Source organism: Bombina bombina, chromosome 7 (assembly GCF_027579735.1).
Source record: "Bombina bombina isolate aBomBom1 chromosome 7, aBomBom1.pri, whole genome shotgun sequence".
Classification (NCBI taxonomy): Eukaryota; Metazoa; Chordata; class Amphibia; order Anura; family Bombinatoridae; genus Bombina; species Bombina bombina.
Genome location: NC_069505.1, coordinates 24027588 through 24050050, shown reverse-complemented (window position 1 = coordinate 24050050; position 22463 = coordinate 24027588). Strand labels below are relative to the sequence as shown.

The 22463-nt window shown below is 37.3% G+C and overlaps 1 protein-coding gene across 1 annotated transcript in view; it reads right to left on the bottom strand.

The window, feature by feature from the left end:
* The window catches only part of LOC128665790 (neurexin-2-like), a 581704-nt gene that overhangs the window by 538611 nt on the left and 20630 nt on the right, over positions 1-22463 (bottom strand). The window contains 5 exon segments of the mRNA XM_053719990.1: positions 818-1008; positions 2715-3102; positions 4174-4293; positions 10302-10328; positions 16243-16446. Coding sequence (XP_053575965.1) covers positions 818-1008; positions 2715-3102; positions 4174-4293; positions 10302-10328; positions 16243-16446 — 930 coding nt within the window.

The window sequence follows — 22463 nt, the reverse complement described above, 5'->3', positions numbered from 1 at the left end:
TCTCTCTAGGACTTCAAGGCTCCGTCCTTTTTCTTAGTGAATTCAGTGAGTTCAGCAACTGTGAAGTCTACATATATTATAATTTATCTTCAAATTGAGAATCTTTGCTTATCAGGCCCATAGAAAGTAATGAAGCTCCCTGCAAAACTGAAGCTGTCAGTTTTTCAGTTTTATTTTAAATATTCGAAATACAAAGTGCAATGTAATTTGTAAATGATACACATAAATATACAAAGTAAAATCTCAATTTGTTAAAGTTACACAGAAACTGTGAAAGCATAATCAGAATTTGTAAAATCACAATACTAAATACACTGTATACTAAATAAAATGCAAAGTAGATAGTGCTGGGAGTATAATGTCTTCTGCTGGCTGTGTTAACACAGCTTTTCTATAGCCAATACAAAGTATAAAAACTTTCAGTATACGTAGGAATACCACTGTAAAATTTAGCTATTTCAAATGCAGATATAACGGTAAATGGGTTATTTGTAAACAATTTAATACACTCCAGCTGGTAAAATTTATTATTGGTAACAAATTAAAATGGCCAAAAATTAGGGTACCCTGTCCCTTTAACTGAATTCTTTTACCTGCCCAACAGTAGAATAAATTGCTGTTGTTTACATTTTTTATTATATTACATCCGAATCATGGGAAAATAAAATTGTGCCAAGGTCAGATTCTACCTTTGATAAGTATGGACAAGTCATTTAAAGCCAATCACTGAGCGAACTTAGATTTTTTATCATATGTAGATTACGTGTATCCCCGCCCCCCAGGAGCAGAAAATGCATACTTAGAGATTCTATCTTACCTTTTAGATCTAGGTTGCTGGCACCAGTAGAGTGTTGTGTAACAGTTCTGCCATCAATCCTCAGCGTATGAGCATTTCCTGGGTCTCGTGAGACTGCCACGCTGTGCCACTGGTTATCATTTAAGGGTCTTTCTGAATTGCCTTTCATTAGAGATGGGCCGTTCCCCAGGTCAAAGACATAGTGTATATACCTGCAGGTAAACAAGTATCACTATACCTGTGATAGGTTTAATTAACTCTTTTAGCTGCAAGAGTGAAGTCTTCAATGGTAGTTCCTTCTTGGGTTAACGTTCATTTCAAGTCTACATAATCCCCATAGCTTACTTATCTCAATAGTTGTATGGCTCTAAAACATGGCAGGATATTAGTCAATTTTGATATTTATCTTCTTTTTTTTTTACAGGATTATAAATGAGATGCAAACCTTTTATCCTTATCTGTGACAGTGGATGCAAAAGCACAAAAGCCCCGGCACCAAGGGGAATGTCCAGGTGCCACTAACAGTGACCTACTCTTATTGTGGATGCCACCTCTCCTTTTCTACTTTGTGCAACACTGCTACTTTGCAGGTAACTGCCCTCCATCATTTCATAATTTACATGTATCTGATTTGAGGTCTCACTTGGCATATATAGGGCATAATTGGGAGCTACAAGGGGCATACATCTAATCTGATGTCTCACTTGAGCATATAGGTAGCATGATGGGAGCTGCATGGAGTATGTATCTGTGTTGCATAAATGTAGGCTACAGGGGGCATGCATCTGAACTAAGGTCTCACCTGGGCATATATCTATCATAATGGGAGCTGCAGGGGCATGCATCTGATCTGGTCTAACTTAGCTATATAGCTTAAATTTATATAGATGACTTAATGTTATCTCCAGGGTCGAGGAATGTGTTTTGGTGACACTCTTGGGCATATCACTTGCATAACATGGGCTGCATGGGGGGGGGTGTATATATATATATATATATATATATATATATATTTATATACAGTATATGTATAGCTGCCATAATGGAGGTTGCAGGCACCATTTATGTGAGTGGCATAATGGAGGGCATATGTCTGACATAATGGAGGTTGCAGAAACCATACATTGACCATGCAGCACATTTGACTATATCAGTGTTTCGCAATTCCAGTTCACAAATACCCCTAAGAAACCAGATTTTTCAGATTTTCATGATATCGATATGAGTACAGTTGAAATAATCATCTAATGGATGAGAGTGGGTTAGTAACTATGGCTACCGATCAGCTGATTATTTCACCTGTGCTCTAGTTAGGTTGCCTGTTAGTGGTAATTGTGGACTGGAGTTGAAAACACTGGTCTATTTAACTGGCCTATTGGAACTCTGCATCGGATACAAGGTTTCAATTGGGCAGATAGCTAAAATAATGGGTCTGCACTGGCCAGACATTTCTCTCTTAGACACACACCTAGTATTATAGAGACTGGATGGGTGTTAGTAGGATCTCTAGTGGTGTTTGGGCCTATAGTCAGCATACAGGAAGCTACAGGACCATGTATCTAATCCAAGGTCATCATACTAGCAAAATGTCTTTTTAATGGGTTACTAAATACTCCAATTTCTCTTTACATATAAATGAAAGTTTTCACTGACATGTTATTGATTAGTTCCTATCGGATATCATGCTCAAGTGTCTTGCACCAAGGCCACAATCTATCAACTTTTATAACTTCAGGTAAACAATTAATTGAGACTCCATTTTTAAATTCCTATATTTCATGAGATTTGATTTTTGGAGTCTTGAAGTAAATTAGATGAAAAAGATCTGTAAGATCTGTATCTCTGTTTTGTCTGTTCCTATCTACAAGGCCATTATTGAACAATTGTCATGCCCTTCTCAAACATAGAAATAACTCACCCCTTGACAAGCTCCACAGCAATGAAGTCAGGCCCCTGGCCTCCGTTGTAGAGCAGGAGCCCATCAGGGTGTCGCCCACGAAACATAAAGAGGAGATGCATAGAGGCGTAAGCTTGCAATCGCGGGAGAGCGAGATGGGCAGGACCAGAACGAAAGACAACAGGGTCTGCCAGGAGTGGGTGGAGACCTCCTGCGCGGGCATTCAGCTCACAGCGACGGCCAAGCTCCCCATCTTGGCATAGGTCGAGGTAGGGGGCACCATTGTAGCGCAGAGCAGTCAGGTGGCCCAAGAAGTTAGAGGGTGGCGCAGACAGGAAGCGCCTCTCTGTCATGATACCAGTTTCTAGGTAGTGCAATTCTAACCTAGTATGGTCACCAGCCATATTACCTGTGTCATAAAGAAAATTAATCATACTGTTATGGAATTCCAGATAGGCTGCGACTTTTGTAATGCTGCACTTAATTACTGGTATATACTGTGCGTATATAAACATTTATTGTGTATATAGACCTTTTGCAATGCAGCATTTAATTACTGATATATATTGTATTGTCTATCTTAATCATGAAATAAGAAAAAAATTGTGTTTCCTGTCTCTTTAACTGTTGTTGCTGGGTGCTCAGATAAGGTATTTGTGCTGAAAAAAAACACATTTAGATATGTTTACTGAGTGCGTACCTATCTTGGATCTGTTTGTCCTATTTCTTATAAAGGAGATCGTCATGCAAGCAGATGGTAGAATGTTTTTAGCATAATTAGGTGTAAATGGGCGTGGCCAAAACATACAGCAATATCAGAAAATAGGGCTACGTAACGTGTTAAAAATGACACACCGGTATTGTTTCCTGCAACAATTAATGCATCTGGGGATATGTGACAGCATACATGGTATTTCTGTCATAACACATGATTTTGAATAGCAGGTGTCTTTATTCCAGCTGTATTGTTGTCTATACTCTTTATTTTGAATAGTGCTGTTTGCTTGATGTGTTACTTTCAAGTACATATATTTTTTTGTCCTGTGATCTCTTCAATATGTCACAGGATTCTTCATCTTTTTGAAATTGCTTTTTGACGTCTCATACTCGTCTCATGCAGTGCACCTGCAGTCATCATCGGGAGGGATTGGACGCTCCATTATTATGACAATGAAATATACTTTTGTATTTCAGATCCTCTCTATTTCACACACTTGAAAATAATAGATCTATCACAGACTTGTAATAAAAGGTCAAATACTTTCAAAGGTTGTATTCCAACTTCATGAGATTGTCAATACAATATACATCAGGGGAGGGGGATTTGCCTCCAATTATCTTTTTGCCTGGTCAGAATGCCGCAATGCAGGAGCAAGTTGCAGTCACCTTAGCAAAGTACAAGCTGTCTAAAGCATTTCATCATAACCACTGTATATATCTTACACACATTATACAATGTTACTGTAAAACAAACGCTCACCTTCCACTGTGACATTATCCACACTAAGTTGCAGGTACTTCCCTCTGCGGAGGACACGAACCGTGTGCCATTCATTGTCATTGAGCTTCTGTCCAGCAAACAAGGTTTCAGGGCCCTTACCTGCAAGGGACAGTGGTGTAGTAGTGAGTGTTTGAACTTCTTCCTAGAGGAACAAATAACTCAACCCACACCTAGCAGTGGTCACTAGATATATAATCCGCCAAAGCAACTTGAGACGGTCAAGATTATTCATCAAGTGAAGTTTGTTATCTTTGTCATTAACTTTCTATTGAGCAAAACGTTGTCTATTCACGTCCACAACGCGTAATTGAAAAAACACACATATTTAACAGGTTAAATGGAAACCAGACAGATGATGCTGTAAGTTGTGAATGAAAACAAATATATTGATAAAAACCTAGTTTTAGTTTCAAGTACTACTTAACATTTCCAGCATAGCATCTGCGACCAGAAGGCTGGAGAAACCATGTAGGATTTGCTTTTAAAGAATGACACATATTTATAAGCAGCAGAATGAAGTTCTCATGGTAATGAAACCATATTTTTGTATGTATTGTTAACAGTGTTATGTGTCAGTATGTGCAGAGCTTATGTTGTGGTCTATTTAAATATAACATTTCAACTTGATGTATAATCTTGACTGTGCATAAATTCTATTTTAAGTTAAGGAAATAACAAAAAATGACTAGATCATTTAATATTTTTCAATGTAGGCTAAAAAAATGTTTTGTAAGCAAAAAAAGGGTTTTCACTTTTAAAATTTTCCTATAGAAATAAGATTTTACATACTGAGGGTTCCTCTTTGACCTAAATGTCTACATCAGCGTTTCTAGTCTAGCATTAGATTCTTGTCTGTGTACACTAACTCACCAGCTCATAATACTAATGGCAAGAAGAGCAAAAACTCCCCACCATGGACACAAAACACACATAATCTATGGGATTTTGTTTAAACCTTATTTTTTAATATAGGAGTCTCTCCTTCAGATGGGGAGGGAGAACAACATCTCTCAAGGTAAAGATTGTGTTTCAAAAATTCCTTGAAGAACCTCACCATACTGAGAAGACGTATTACATCATCTCACCCAAACAGAGAGCTTAAGATCGTAGGGCCCCATGTAAAAACTTGTAGTAAAGGGTGGTGTATGCTCCTACTGCACTGGGGCTGTAATGCATGAACAAATGTATCCCAGTAAGGACAAATGAATAGGGTCTTGAATCTAGTTTTAAAATATTAGGGAAATGTTGTTTTCACTTATTACTCTCATCTGTCTCTATTCTCTTTTATAGACGTGTGATCCCTTATTTTTTTGCACCCAGCCATTATTATTATTTGTAGCATTAGGTCACACATTACCCATGGCTGGTTCCTGTTTATTTGGCTAAGATCTGGTAAGACAACTGATTTATATTTTTTTGCCTCCTGTCAACAACTTGGGCAGCTGGCACCACTCATGGTCCTTTGGAAAGCTCTACCTAGTAAGCAGAAGTCATTGATGGTTGTACCACAGGAAAGGGGAGGGGCATGTGTTCCAATGGTTACTACATATGAGCTCTCCTGGTCCCAGAAAGTTGGTCAAAGATATTCTTAGGATACTAATTTCTGCTACTTATAGTTAGGTATAATTGTTATGATAGTACAATATGGTAGATCACAATTCTTTAGAAATGTTTATCTAATTATTTATTTACAAAAATAGCCCTAGACAATTTATGTAGAAAACTCTTCTAAAGAATTGTGATCAAGGCAAAAATTTTATAATAATACATTTTAATAAACAATGTGGTCTTTTCTCCAACTATGGCTATATGGCTATAGCTATGACTACAACTGAGGACTGTTTTTGCTTTCCATGTTGCTGTACAGATCAAGTATTTCACTTGTTTCGCAATAAAAATACAATTTTAATTAATCAAATTCCAGCTCACGCATCTTTCATTGTGACTTTTTTTCAAGTCTCTGTGTATTAGGGAAGGGGTTTGTTGCTGGCGTTAGGAAGAGGACAGTAATCAGTACACCAAAAACTTATTGGGTCACCTTGAAGTAGGATGAGAAATGTTATTCTTACAAAAAAAATCAATGATAATTAATCATTGGTTCTTTTGTTCCATCACATTTAATTATGATTAAATATTGGCTCCTTAGCTCCAACACATTTGTTTGTAAGACTCTCGTTTACCCTTTTAATAATTGTCTTGTGTTTCTCTTTTTTTACCGTTATGTGTCTCTCATTCCTGTTTCCTTTATGTTTCTAGATTCACACACTTACCTCTGTCTCACATGCAAAGTAGCCTCTCTCAATAGGAATGCTGCCATTATCACTAACAGACAGACCGCATACAATATCACCTGGTCTGATGCTTTTAGGGGATTTGAAACCTCTGAATTAAAAACACGGTAAGCGAAACAAAAACACAAAGAGAAACATTTACCTAAAATACAATGAACTTTGGATTTACCCAAACGATATATATCTGTTAAATAACTTTATGTATACTAATTTCTGGGAGAGCTATATTACACGGAAAACTGTCTGGTGGTTTTTTTATTGTATTTTATGTACTGTAATTTCTCCAATTTTGCTTATGCTTCTGGGTATAATATAGTAGAAATGCGCATTCATTTTCGTACGAATGCACATTCATGATGAAAATCAGATTTTCGTTTTGTTTTAACTAAACGAATATCTAAATGACTGCACCAAGAAAATGAAAGAAAACAAAAAAATACAGATGAACACTGTTAGTATTCATTCATTATTTTTTTAAGGGGTTAATACTTACCTTATTGCAAATATTGTAAATAAAATTCAGTATTATTTTCGTTTTTAAACAAAACAAATAACGAATAGTGCAGCCACCGAATATTTCCTGAATTTACGGAATGAAAATTTCATGCAAAACGAAAATTGCTTTGCTGCATATCTCTGATTATATAGCCCTTATCTTTATGTAGCTTATGATAGATCTTTGCATTAGAAAATCAGTTCTTCCTGCTTGTGTACATACAGCAAGAAACTGAAGCAGAAATGGACATAAATAGTAAATACATATAATAAATAAATAATTTAACCATTTTAATAAAATGAGAAGTGAATAAGGATCCAGTTGGGTTTTTAATGAATATATATAAAGTGGCTTAAATTGAAAATCTCATTTGATGTCAGCGTAATTTTAAAAGAGACATTTTCTACACACTGCTAAATGTGGGTGAGAAGCGCAATAAAGTAAACTTGTTGAGTAACAGACATAATGCACAAAGCGAAAACAAGAGGGTGTTAAGTAGTGGGAGACAGTAAGAGGGAAAGTAGATTGATGACAGAGTGAGATAAAGAAACACAAAGATGGATGGTATGGAGTGCACATGTGAGAGGGTGTGAAGGAAAAGTATGGTTATACTAATCCATTATAAAATCTAGTTTATTACTGGTTTATTTTATTTTTAATTTTTTTTTGTTTCTCTTAAATTTCTTTAAGCACTTTACATTGAGAACCTCATAATGACATTCCAATCCAACAAAAGACACTTGGGGGTAGATTTAATAAGTGCCGGGCAGCACTGCATCACTAAATGCTGGCAGCATACACTGTCTGCATTTAATATTGTACAAGCATTTCTTGTGAAATGTTTGTGCAAAGCTGTCTCCTGCACATTCGCTAGCAGGGGGGGTCCATCATCCTGATCGTATCGTACCAGGATGATTTCAGTTCGCCACCTAAAAGGTGGCGGAGAAGTTAAAGAGTTAAGAGTTCTTAACTTACGTTTCAGACGAGCCTGAAAGTTCTGGCGTAGAAAGCAGCATCCACTGCTTGTTAACCCCTTGAGTGCTAATGATGGCTCTGAGCCGTCACAAATTTTCTCAGTCAGGTGCTAACGATGACTCAGAGCCGTCACTTGCACTCACCCACCTTGGGGTCAATTTGGAGGCTCCCACCTACTCCCACCCCGACGATCTAGCCTGAATAGTAAAAAGCATCGCCGGGGCTTCACGTTTTGCTTGGTGGCATCACGCGCAATGGCATAATGACATCACCGTGCAACTTTATTTAAAATGGACAAATATAGGGAGATGGGGCATGCTGCTTAGAAGCCTGTATAAGTTTTGGGGATCTGGAAAAAAAAGTAAAAAAGTTAAAAATAAATATATTTTAAAAAAGTAAAAAAAAAAAAAAAAAAAAAGCTCAAAACCAGCTTAGCACCCAGGTGGTACATGGCTTAGCAGCCAAAGGGTTAAATCTAAACCTTAATATTATCATTTATCTATTTCAACAGTATTGTGCACATGGCCTTAGTTATATATTCAGAAACATGATATTTTTTTAAAATATAGATAGTGCTTAAATCCACTTTTAAACTATGAAATTTGTATAGAAATACGCAATTTTGCATGATTTAATGATATACCTTAAAATCCACTTTCAAAATATGAAATGTGGATACAAATAAATAATTTTGCATGATGTTTGATCTAATTCAACAGGATTTGTTTTTACTCTTTTTTTTCTTAATGATTGTGCACATGATATATTTTTATTTATCTAATATATATATATATAGCTCTTAAAACATAAATTTAAAAATGAAAAATATGAAATGTGAATACAAATACAAAATTTTGCATAATTTTATGATTGATTTAATTCAACCGTATTGACTGTTTTAATGACACATGATAATTTAAGTTTAAAGCTTACTATAACCATAAAATCTGAATACAAATTAAAAAGGATTGTTAGAATGATCATTTATTAAGCTACTGTAGATTTTCTTTGTATACAGAAGCTAAAAAGAAAATTGCAGTCAATAAAAAATTAAAACTGATGATATCTGATTTTTTTTAACATTTTTTTAAAACATCCAAGCATTTAATTATAATCATAAATACATATTCTGTTTATTGTATTGTTGTTGTGAACAAGCTTCCTGGTTTAAAACAGCAATTTCAGTAATATTTTTTTATGTTTAATTAAATGAGAAAATTCATTTATTAGCATGTTAAATAAGAGTGTAACATTTGAATTATTTTTTTTAAAAAGTTTGTGGTTAATGGGTTTTCAAGAAGTAAAAATTAAAAAGTACCAAAAGTCGGTGGAAATGATTGTTTAGGATTAAATTAGCTGTAATGGTGTATCTAAATAAAAAGTATTCTTGGTATTTGCACAACTTACAGCTAATCAGATACCAAGGGGTCAATTTATTAATGTGTGAGCGGACATCATACAATGTAGCGTATTATGTCCTCTGCACATCGATAAATGCTGCATACGCTGTCGGCATTTATCATTGCAACTGTAACAGCAGTTCTTGTAAACTGCTGGTGCAATGCAGCCCCCTGAAGATTTGCGACCAATCAGCAGGGGGTTTCAATCAACCCAATTGTATTTGATCGGGTTGATTTCTGTCAGCCGCCTCAGAGAAGGCGGACAGGTTATGGAACAGCGGTCTTTATACCACTGCTTTATAACTTCTGTTTACGGCACCTTTAGAAACACAGGGAAACACGCCGGAAACACGGGCATCACGCTCCGTACGGAGCTTGAAAAATTGACCCCCAAGCCTTAACTGATTTTTTGATGGATTGGAATTAACGCAATTAAATCTTATGTAAATCTAGTAATGGATTAATATAAACCGCTGAGAAAAAGAAAGAATATGAAAAACGAATATAACATGAAAGAAAAACATAGAGAGGGGAAAGCAATTGATATTAGTGCACCTGTAAAAGAATGAAGTGATTGACCAGGGTCACATGACATTAGGGTTAGACAATAGAGAGAGACTTTAAGAATAAAAAATATAAAAAGGACATGCTTAGGAATGTTTGTCTGTTAGTATACATTGCAAGAGCATAAGTAGAAGTGATATCTGAAAGAAAACAGGAACGAGAATAAAGAAGAAACAATAATATAACTAAAGAACAACAAATAAAATCTGAACTAGATAGGAAATAGATTTGAGTACTGGGACATAACAAAAAAAGATAGATTTGAAAAACAGAAAACAAAGCAGATGAAGAGCAAGATAGGGGACAGAATAAATTAAAAAATAAGCTTCAAGAGACAACAAAGAAAGCAGAGTGAGAGCAAAGAGACAGTTGGAGACTTACTGGGACCGCACACTATCCGTATACAGTCTGAAGGGAAGAAAAAGAGACAGCCTGGGTTATCCTTCAGATCTCTCTGCAGACAGAACAAATTGTACCCACATATTCCGGGGACATACATGTGTCTCAGGGGCCATTTCATACCTTCAATCCCTCATACAATGATTAAGCAACATACCACCCACTGAAACAACTGTGTGTTGTAATATACTTGTGGTATAAACGTGTAAGATCCTACACTGAACTATTTATACCATATGATAGCATTAAAGGGATAGTCTAGTCAAAATTACACTTTCATGATTAAGATAGAGAAGCTAATTTAAGAAACTTTCTAATTTACTCCAATTATCAAATTTTCATTGTTGTCTTGGTATCTTTATTAAAAAAAAATTAAGCTTAGGAGCCTACCCGTTTTTGGTTCATCACCTGGGTAGCGCTTGCTGATTGGATGGCTACATTTAGACAACAATCAGCAAGCACTACCCATATGCTAAACAAAACGTGAGCCAGCTTCTAAGCTTACATGCCAGCTTTTTGAAATAAAGATACTAAGAGAATGAAGACATCCTGATAATAAGAGTAAAGTAGAAAGTTACTTAAAATTGATGCTCTATCTGAATCATGAAAGTTTAATTTTGACTAGACTATCCCTTTAAAGTGATAATTAACACTGTTTATCAAGTGTACGAATTAAATTTAGCTTACGTTTTCTCACTTGGCTCTTAGGTGGTAAAATAGTTGTGTTTGCAGAAATACTTAAAAGAATTTACTAAAAACAAAAAACAGACATTGGCAAGAAAACACAACTTAATATGTTTGTATTATTCTGTAAAAGTGTCTTTAGTAATTATAGCTTGAGGTACATTTTAGTGTAAAGTTAAAATATCCCTTTACAATTGTGTTCTTTAAAACCAAATAGTAATCAAGTATTTAAGACCCTAACATGCTCAGGTAACAAACATTTTCTTACTTGTTCCCTTATGAAATGGCCACCTGTCTAACAACAGCTATACAGTCTGGCAAGAAAAGGAGGTGGCCCCTATATGTATTGCCCTCTAAGCTCGTATTGAATGGAGAGGCACATGGAATGAAATGCCTTTTATTACCATTCTCTGAACTTAGGAGGGGGACCTTAGCTCACAATTCTGCCACTTTCATTCATCAATCACCCTCTGCAAAGAGAAGAAAGAGAAGTCCAGAGGCTGATAGCTGTTGTCACCACATGTCGTCAACCGCGACGGAAACGGGGATGTGAACAACTCAAGAGCAAAATCGTGCACTCACATTTGTACTCTCTCCGGGTGAAAATGTAATGAATGGGGTAGCTCTGAACGAGTTTCATCTATAGGATATGATATGAAGACATGGGCATCAGAAGGGCAAGAGCGGGGAAATAGGCCACCTGGAATTTTGCTTGTTATATCTAAGTATTAGGATAATTCTGTTTGATACCAATGAGCTTCAATGATGCTAATGATGAGCTGCCATTTTTAAAATCAGGTGCAGCATTTTATCTTATTGTCCTCTTCCGCCCAAACACATATACAAGGATATTCTTTAATATAAGCTCATAAAGTTGGTGTCTAAACTATAGTAAAATATACAGTAATAATTATAAGAACATTAATATTTTTAGTGGCACCCGAAATCATTATATTTTCTAAATTGTTTTTTTGAACGTGTAGAAGATCAGTAATTATATTTGGTGTGAAGACCGCCTTCCTGTTATAACACGCTGGCATTACAGGCGAATTACTATAGCGGTTATTTGTTTACTATTGATTTCAAAATCTGATTTACCATTTACTGTTGAACTCTTAATTTCCTTAATCATTTAATATTGATCTTATGTCACAACCAAGAAGTAGATGGGTTAATCATATGGAACAGATAAAATGTGCAAGATTTGAAGATTGGAAGCTTGCTTAGAAATATTTAGCTCTTGTTAGTCTTCTTCAAAAAAAGTCACACTGTAGTAACTAGACATGTGCACAGAGACAAAATAATTGTTTTATCCCATATCCATCCTTTGGGTCATTATAAATTTGTTAACAAGCATCAGTTTCTCCAAGTCCCTTGGAGAATGTTGAGTCTTCAGGCAGCAGAGGAGCAGTTTGCCAGCAGGTTAAACAAAGCAGTAGCCAGTGATAATGCTACAAGCCAGCAGCAGAACAAAAAAAGGATGTGTGTGAATCAATCAACAAGGACATTTCTGGATTCCAATGAAAATTGCAAAGTTTTTAATTTGGACTCTTACCGTCCTGAAGAAAAACCACAGTCACTTTTAAATGGCTTATATCACATGAACAAATCAACTATGCATTTTTGGTTCATGCATTCACTTGTTTGTTTTTTTATCTCAAAGGACTGTTCATGCAAACAATACTTTCAAATTAGGGATTTTTATTTTTTGCATCCTTCTGAATTGGAGTGCATGAGTCTAATACTGACGCCTACAACAATCTAATTGGAATGTTACTGAACATTTTATGGAATGCCTCCAAGGCTCTAGGAAACTCACTGTTTTAAATGTTAATATTTATAAATATAAAATACAATTTCCGGCTTACAATTTTCTATAAAAAATATGATTTTTTTTAAATCTTTGTCCTCACTTGAACTTTTTAATTGGAGTATAATAATCTTTCAGTTATTATGTTGTGCTGTCCCCTTCAGAGAAATTCTGGTTTCTATTTAACACAAGAAATTAGGACACCAACTAAAACTCTATTTAATATGATCCCTAGCAAAGCGAAAGGTATTAATCAGACATAGCTGGTAAATATTTGCAAATGCTGATGCTCTATATGAAATTCATTCAAATTTTGACTGCCTTACCAATTCAAATGCTTTCATTTGCATACAAATACTTTATAGCATTGCAAATGTGTCTGAAACAAATCAAAGCCATCTGTCCTATTCTCTGTAATATAGAGTTATAGCCGGACATGCCAGAGAAATAGCACATCCAGAATTAAAATCTCCCAAATGCATGTATAGAGTGTAATTTGTTCTTTTAATGAGATAACATATAGCCTTCTCATCTAAGGGTGTCAAATGATGATTATTAATTATACTGAAAACATTTAATGAACTTAAAAATATGATTTATGGCCATGTGAACTTTAAAGGTTAGTGAAAATAGTCTGTCTCTCTAGGGGATGTGTATGAGAACCTTGGCCGATAGTTTTTATTGCTAAATGGATAGGAAATGTAATTGGTTTGCAGGAATATACACTGTCACATTAATAGATAATTAAGTTAGGGTACATTTTATAAAATATAAACAGAACACATCTTTGTATTCCTTCTGTATCACAAACTATGTACAGTTATGAGACAGCCAATAAAGATCTGGGTATTCCGAATACAGTTATAGGGACAGAAATCCTAAATTAGAAATGTACTTGAGTGCATTTCAGATTTAAATAGAAGTATTTTTGGAATCAACATGAATTAGCAAAAAATACTTCTAGTAAAAGTTAACACTATTTCAGGGAGAGATTTTACTGTACATAGAGCATATGTGCATATGCCTTGTTCCTCTGCATTCAAACAAAGCTTGCTCAGAGATGATCTATTTTATATAAGTGATGACTCATGATACATATTACTGCTGTCTTTCAGAGCAGGTGCAAGAGGCATATGTAGGTATGTTGTGCCTAGTAAAAGCTTGATTGCAGAAATTATTCTATTTAAAACTGAAATACATTGAATTTGAGCTTTATTTGCCTTTACAAATATTGTAATTCCAGTTCTAACCAAAGTTGGGAACAAAGATAATAAAATAAATACTGTCAAGATTTGTACATTTAAGATCAGCTTGCTTCATTTCATGTTCATTTTCATTCAAACCGTCCAGCTCTCAGTTTTGCCTGTGAGATCTATCGTGGGCTCCATTTATCAGGGGAGGCTGCTTTTGCACTCTTGGGTTTATCAACTCAAAATATAAGGAACAACATCACTTCATTTGTTCCTAGACATGGAGTACAGGATCAGCCACCTTCTTGTAGAATCTGCAATAAATAAAGTTACTCCAGTTTTGTATCCATTAAAAAGGGACCTGTATTATATGCACATAGTCCAAAGTACTAAACCTGGTTTAGGTTCAAAACGTTGTTGTTTTTTTGTACTTTGGACCTAGCATATATACTAAAGGTCGCTTTTTAATGGATACATGGAGTAACTTTGTTTATTGGCACCCTTGGGTACAGGTTCTCTCACGGGGGCCTGCTTAAGTTAAGACTGTTTTTTAACCTCAGTCCTCCTGGGTAATTTATTGCCCTGCTCTTGTGTGATTGGTTGCATGAGACTAGGAGGCAGTGCTAAATAAGAAATGCCTTGTGCATAAGATCTGTGGCCGGCAGATGAATGGCTTATTGATAAATGGGACCCTATCTATGAAGAAGGTATTACTAAATGCAAAGTTAGCTTTTTATCATTTTTGTAATTAGTGAGGTTAGATCAGTTGGGAAGTCAGGTTTATTATCTACAGATTTGTGTTAAATGCATTTTTTTTAAAGAAATATATTATAAGACTAACGGCAAAGAGCCAGATTCTTTGAAACTCAAACTCACTCAATTCTCTTAAAAAAAGGAACTGAACCTGAGAGCCCCAGCGAGTGGAGCAGTGCCTACCATAAAAGCAATGATACCACTGGAATGAGGAATCTCTCTTAGATTAATCTTTTTAGATATTCTCATATGAGCAAAGAGCTTAAGGGAATGAAGCGCTAAATTCCATATTGTGATCTATTCTATTTTGTTTCTCTTTCCATCTCTCCATGAATTATAAGATAGCTCATCAGAGATTGTATGATATGAGATGATGCTGATGATCGATTGAGAGAGTAGAATATGTGGTGCTAGATTTTGCCACTCTGAGATGTTCACTCCGTGCCTGACAGACCAGATATTTCTGAAGGGTTAAATGCAAGCAAATAACATGATATTAATTCCCAAACAATGTGCCGTATCCATCCAACCCAATAAGTGCTCCTCCATAAGATGGTCCTCTGAAGGAGCCCCTTGGGTTGAGAGATCACAGAGACAAAAGTGATAGAGATATGACTGTTCCAAAATAAGAAACAATTGGTGTCATGGCTAAAAAAGGTAAATAAATAGACCAATTAATAATATAACAATAAAATCTAGTGTCCTTCTGGTTTTGCATTAACATTGCTCTATAGATTTTTGTGAGTATAAGTATTGTTACCTACTAGTACTAGAGATTGGCACCAAATTATGACATCATCTTACTAGACCGCCTCTCTTCTTTATTTTTTCCCTTGTGCTTTTTTTACTGCACTGGGCATGGAAATAGTTCCATAATAATGACCAGAGATACTATAGAACAGCTACTGCTTAATGTGGACCAGTCAATTCTTTTGAAAGCTATTTTGTCCTACACTAAATATTCCATAGATGATAAAGTCATTGTTTTGCTTCTTGGTTCTGATATCAGTTGAAAGGTCTAATTTAATAAGTCATGACATCAATTTAGTGATAAAAATGTTGTGCTTTAGAGAAACATAAAAGCCTATTTTAAATGATTTTTGTTGAACGATTCTTCTTTTCTTCCTTTGAAAATGTCAAAGCACCACTGCACATGGTGCCTTCACCTGCCATCCAAATGCGTAAATTATTCCCGTATTGGACCTGGAAGAACTGGGGATACATTTGGGGACATTTTCTGGAGGATAAAGAAGAGGTTTTCAGCAAAGTTAAGAATATTCAAAAACTCCACTGCAATGTGAAGGATTTATTTTATCATTTGTGACGTTTATGTCTCTTTAATTGCAAATATAAATATTAACATTCTTGAAATTTGCTAAAACTAATATTGATGACTCATCATTCCATAATTTAGTTTGTCTCTGTGACTCTGGACATAGGCAGACATTACACACATTTTTAAGGGAGCTTGGTTTTTAATGGGTACCTAGGTTGACGGTGAGCTTCACTTTGCCTCCGTCAAGCTCTAGTCGGAGAGTATCAGCGGACTCTTTGGAAGTGGTCGCCAGTAAAAGACCATATGCACGTTGGGACATGAAACGTAGTGAGACATCCTCAGCTTCTGTATGGGTGACCCCTGGGAGCAGAACCTTCAGGTACATACTACCGTCATAGCTCAGAACCGCAGCTTCTGTAAGGGGGGAAGGGAGACAAAGGGTGAAAAGAGAAGATGATAAAGGTGTGTGTGGGGGAATAATGTAAGTATGTTAAATAAGGGAAAAAAAAGACAGAAAAAGAGGTAAGGAATAAACAAAGGATAGAAGGCAAGGAGGAATAAATCAGGGAGAATGTGTGGAAGGGAAAAAAGATGAAGCAGACAAGGGCGGCAAGGGAGGAAGGTGGTTGGGTGTACGAGAAGGAGGGAGAAAGGGAGGGAAGAAGGAGAGAATACAAAAGATTGAAAAAAGAAGAAAAGAACATAGTGAGATAAAATGAAAAAAAGAAGAAATGGAAACTAGTCAGAATTGTTTAGAATGTTTGAAATATTTCCAATATAAAACATTTGTGCCCAAAAATCATATGAACTGACCCTTGTTTTACAGCAAATGCAAATCATATGAACTAACCCTTGTTTTACAGTAAATGCAAATCATATGAACTGACCCTTGTTTTACAGTAAATAGCATTTACTGTAAAACAAAGGTCAGTTCATATGATTGTAGATGTAGAAATAAGAGATGTTTACAGTAAAGTGACATTAAAGCACAAAAACAAATGATATCATGTTATTATTACACAATTGCCGGCATATAGCTATGTGTTTAACCCATGCACATAGGTTAAACACACAGTTAAATTCAGCCTCAGAGCAGCAATGCACTACTGGGAGCTACCTGAGCACAGCCAATGAAAAGAGGCATATATAAGGCTGATTGGCCCAGCTTGTCAGTTATATCATAAGAGGGCATTATATAGTGTATCCATGTGTAGGTTTCTCAAATAAAAAAGGTTACAAACACTATCAGACACACAGGTCTAGGCAGTATAACATTGTGCAATTTTACATCAACTTTTATTATCAGACTGAGGGGCCTATTTATCAAATTCTGTCCGACATGATCCGATCAGTGAATCATATCCAACAGACATCGCTGAATTTGGAGAGCAATACGCTCTTCGCATTCAGCATTGCACAAGCAGTTCTTGTGAACTGCTGGTGCAATGCCGCCCCCTGCAGATTTGTGGCCAATTGGCCTCTAGCAGGGGGTGTCAATCAACCCGATCGTATTTGATCGGGTTGATTTTCGTCAATGTCTGTCTGCCGCCTCAGAGAAGGTTTTATAACTTGTGTTTCTGGCGAGCCTGAAGTATCACGAGAAACACGGGCATCAAGCTCCATACGGAGTTTGATAAATAGGCCCCGAGTCTTCTCTTGGTCTTCTTGCCATGAGAGCATACTTAGATAGGTTATAGTAATTGGCACCGGTGTCTGTAACAATGTTATAAATATAATGTACAGGACATTTATATGACTTATCTAAATTATTAATGTTTAATTTTGCTCCTTAAAGCTGCCTGCCAAATAGATGCATGTATCATATGTAAAAAAAATCCTTTAATATATATTTATACCCAGAGTCCTCTGCTCCATTGGAAAACACTGGTTGTTTGGATTGTCAGTACAGGGATGTACAGATGGGGCTATATAACTATCTACTGAGTATATGGGCACACAAAAAATACTAGTACCATTAGTGACTGGTTGTTCTTAAATAAACAGAGATCTGTCTCTGCTGCCATAGTAGACCTCTATTCATCTTCAGTATTAATTACTGAAAAAATACCTTGTCATTGGGAAGTTATTGGTGTGTCATCTACAAATTGTGCTAATATGTTTCCTACACAAGACACAGAGGCATTTCCTGCAACACTTTTGTACCACATTTACGCATGGTCATTTGCAGGCATTTTGCCCAATGGTGGTCAAACAATATAATGCCAAATAAAGGGCCAACAAGTGCAAGTTATAGGAGTCTGCACATTACTTTAAAATGAAAGCTCATTAGCATTAATTAGGGGCCCAAGATGGTCTTTATATTTTAATATAAACAGCAAAATAGCACGTAGTGGCTAGGGGTGGGCGAATGTGTTTAAATTTGAATTTGAATGTTAGAACGATTGTTGTTGTAGAAATTTGATTTACATATTCTTAAAAATTCTATTATCGAATGATATTTACAGTTTTCGAATGTCACCTTCGAATTCGAAGGTGACATTCGAATTTGAATGGGACATTCAAATTTGAAAATTACATTTATAAAACACAGTTGTTGACTAGAAATACTATTTCGAATTTGAATGTCACATTCGAATATTACATTTATTGAACAGTTGTAGACTAGAAATACTATTTTGAATTTGAATCTGACATTCAAATTCAAATTTCACATTCAATTTCGAATATTACATTTCAAAATTGAATGTATACATAGCTAAAAATTCTATTAATTGAACAAATATTTCCGAATTTTATTGAAAAATCTAATCTTCATTTACTGCTGGACATACTCCAAGGCAAACAAGGTGATTATAAATTTCACCCAATCTGATTATTACAGTTGAAAGAAACATAAAAACTCTTAAGTGTGAAGGAGAGAACTGGGATTATTGGGCAAATAAATTATCAAAATAAGCTTAACGTGTTTGAAAGGAATCGTATTACTCTGGGGAAATGTAAAATAATTTATTGTACCACTCTCTGCATAACCTTATTTCTTGCACAAACCCTGCACTGTGCTATCTCTGCCAAGTCTATGGAAAATTAAAAGATTTATAAAAAAAAGACAAAAGATACATTGAATGGACCCAGAAAATGGCAGAAAAATGCCAAAGAGAAAACAACAAGTTTCCCTGCAGAAAAAAAGAGGAAAATGACTTGGGAATTATTATTCCAATTAATCTGAAGATTTGCGAGAAAAGCAAAAAAAAGGTAAGGTCAGTAGGTGCTGGGTGTATAGGAAGAGGTATTAGCAGCAGGTAACGTCAGTAGGTGCTGAGTGTATAGGAAGAGGTATTAGCAGCAGGTAAGGTCAGTAGGTGCTGGGTGTATAGGAAGAGGTATTAGCAGTAGGTAAGGTCAGTAGGTGCTGGGTGTATAAGAAGAGGTATTAGCAGCAGGTAAGGTCAGTAGGTGCTGGGTTTATAGGAAGAGGTATTAGCAGCAGGTATGGTCAGTAGGTGCTGGGTGTATAGGAAGACGTATTAGCAGCAGGTAGGGTCAGTAGGTGCTGGGTGTATAGGAAGAGGTATTAGCAGCAGGTAGGGTCAGTAGGTGCTGGGTGTATAGGAAGAGGTATTAGCAGGAGGTAGGGTCAGTAGGTGCTGGGTGTATAGGAAGAGGTATTAGCAGCAGGTAAGGTCAGTAGGTTCCTGGTGTATAGGAAAAGGTATTAGCAGCAGGTAAGGTCAGTAGGTGCTGAGTGTATAGGAAGAGGTAGTAGCAGCAGGTAAGGTAAGTAGGTGCTGGGTGTATAGGAAGAGTTATTAGTAGCAGGTAAGGTCAGTAGGTACTGGGTGTATAGGAAGAGGTATTAGCAGCAGGTAAGGTCAGTAGGTGCTGGGTGTATAGGAAGAGGTATTAACAGCAGGTAAGGTCAGTAGGTGCTGGGTGTATAGGAAGAGGTATTAGCAGCAGATAAGGTCAGTAGGTGCTGGGTGTATAGGAAGAGGTATTAGCAGCAGGTAAGGTCAGTAGGTGCTAGGTGTATAGGAAGAGGTGTTAGCAGCAGGTAAGGTCAGTAGGTGCTGGGTGTATAGGAAGAGGTGTTAGCGGCATGTAAGGTCAGTAGGGTGCTGGGTGTATAGGAAGAGGTATTAGCTGCAGGTAAGGTCAGTAGTGTGCTGGGTGTATAGGAAGAGGTATCAGCAGCAGGTAAGGTCAGTAGGTGCTGGGTGTATAGGAAGAGGCATTAGCAGCAGGTAAGGTCAGTAGGTGCTGGGTGTATAGGAAGAGTTATTAGCAGCAGGTAAGGTCAGTAGGTGCCGGGTGTATAGGAAGAGGTATTAGCAGCAGGTAAGGTCAGTAGGTGCTGGGTGTATAGGAAGAGGTATTAGCAGCAGGTAAGGGCAGTAGGTGCTGGGTGTATAGGAAGAGGTATTAGCTGCAGATAAGGTCAGTAGTGTGCTGGGTGTATAGGAAGAGGTATCAGCAGCAGGTAAGGTCAGTAGGTGCTGGGTGTATAGGAAGAGGTATTAGCAGCAGGTAAGGTCAGTAGGTGCTGGGCGTATAGGAAGAGTTATTAGCAGCAGGTAAGGTCAGTAGGTGCCGGGTGTATAGGAAGAGGTATTAGCAGCAGGTAAGGTCAGTAGGTGCTGGGTGTATAGGAAGAGGTATTAGCAGCAGGTAAGGGCAGTAGGTGCTGGGTGTATAGGAAGAGGTATTAGCAGCAGGTAAGGTCAGTAGGTGCTGGGTGTATAGGAAGAGATATTAGCAGCAGGTAAGGTCAGTAGGTGCTGGGTGTATAGGAAGAGGTATTAGCAGCAGGTAAGGTCAGTAGGTGCTGGGTGTATAGGAAGAGGTATTAGCAGCAGGTAAGGTCAGTAGGTGCTGGGTGTACAGGAAGAGGTATTAGCAGCAGGTAAGGTCAGTAGATGCTGGGTGTATAGGAAGAGGTATTAGCAGCAGGTAAGTTCAGTAGATGCTGGGTATATAGGAAGAGGTATCAGCAGCAGGTAAGGTCAGTAGGTGCTGGGTGTACAGGAAGAGGTATTAGCAGCAGGTAAGGTCAGTAGATGCTGGGTGTATAGGAAGAGGTATTAGCAGCAGGTAAGGTCAGCAGGTGATGGGTGTATAGGAAGAGGTATTAGCAGCAGGTAAGGTCAGCAGGTGCTGGGTGTATTGGAAGAGGTATTAGCAGCAGGTAAGGTCAGTAGGTGCTGGGTGTATAGGAAGAGGTATTAGCAGCAGGTAAGGTCAGTAGGTGCTGGGTGTATAGGAAGAGGAATTAGCAGCATGTAAGGTTAGTAGGTGCTGGGTGTATTGGAAGAGATATTAACAGCATGTAAGGTCAGTAGGTGCTGTGTTTATAGGCAGAGTTATTAGCAGCAGGTAAGGTCAGTAGGTGCTGGGTGTATAGGAAGAGTTATTAGCAGCAGGTAAGGTCAGTAAGTGCTGGGTGCATAGGAAGAGGTATTAGCAGCAGGTAAGGTCAGTAAGTGCTGGGTGCATAGGAAGAGGTATTAGCAGCAGGTAAGGTCAGTAGGTGCTGGGTATAAAGGAAGAGGTATTAGCAGCAGGTAAGGTCAGTAGGTGCTGGGTGTATAGGAAGAGGTATTAGCAGCAGGTAAGGTTAGTAGGTGCTAGGTGTATAGGAAGAATTATTAGCAGCAGGTAAGGTCAGTAGGTGCTGGGTGTATACGAAGAGGTATTAGCAGCAGGTATGGTCAGTAGGTGCTAGGTGTACAGGAAGAATTATTAGCAGCAGGTAAGGTCAGTAGGTGCTGGGTGTATAGGAAGAGGTATTAGCAGCAGGTAAGGTCAGTAGGTGCTGAGTGTATAGGAAGAGGTATTAGCAGCAGGTATGGTCAGTAGGTGCTGGGTGTATAGGAAATGGTATTAGCAGCAGGTAAGGTCAGTAGATGCTGGGTGTATAGGAAGAGGTATTAGCTGCAGGTAAGGTCAGTAGGTGCTGGGTGTATAGGAAATGGTATTAGCAGCAGGTAAGGTCAGTAGATGCTGGGTGTATAGGAAGAGGTATTAGCAGCAGGTAAGGTCAGTAGGTGCTAGGTGTATAGGAAGAGGTATTAGCAGCAGGTAAGGTCAGTAGGTGCTGGGTATATAGGAAGAGGTATTAGCAGTAGGTAAGGTCAGTAGGTGCTGGGTGTATAGGAAGAGGTATTAGCTGCAGGTAAGGTCAGTAGGTGCTAGGTATATAGGAAGAGGTATCAGCAGCAGGTAAGGTCAGTAGATGCTGGGTGTACAGGAAGAGGTATTAGCAGCAGGTAAGGTCAGTAGGTGCTGGGTGTATAGGAAGAGGTATTAGCAGCAGGTAAGGTCAGTAGATGCTGGGTGTATAGGAAGAGGTATTAGCAGTAGGTAAGGTCAGTAGGTGCTGGGTGTATAGGAAGAGGTATTAGCAGCAGTTAAGGGCAGTAGGTGCTGGGTGTTTAGGAAGAGGTATTAGCAGCAGGTAAGGTCAGTAGATGCTG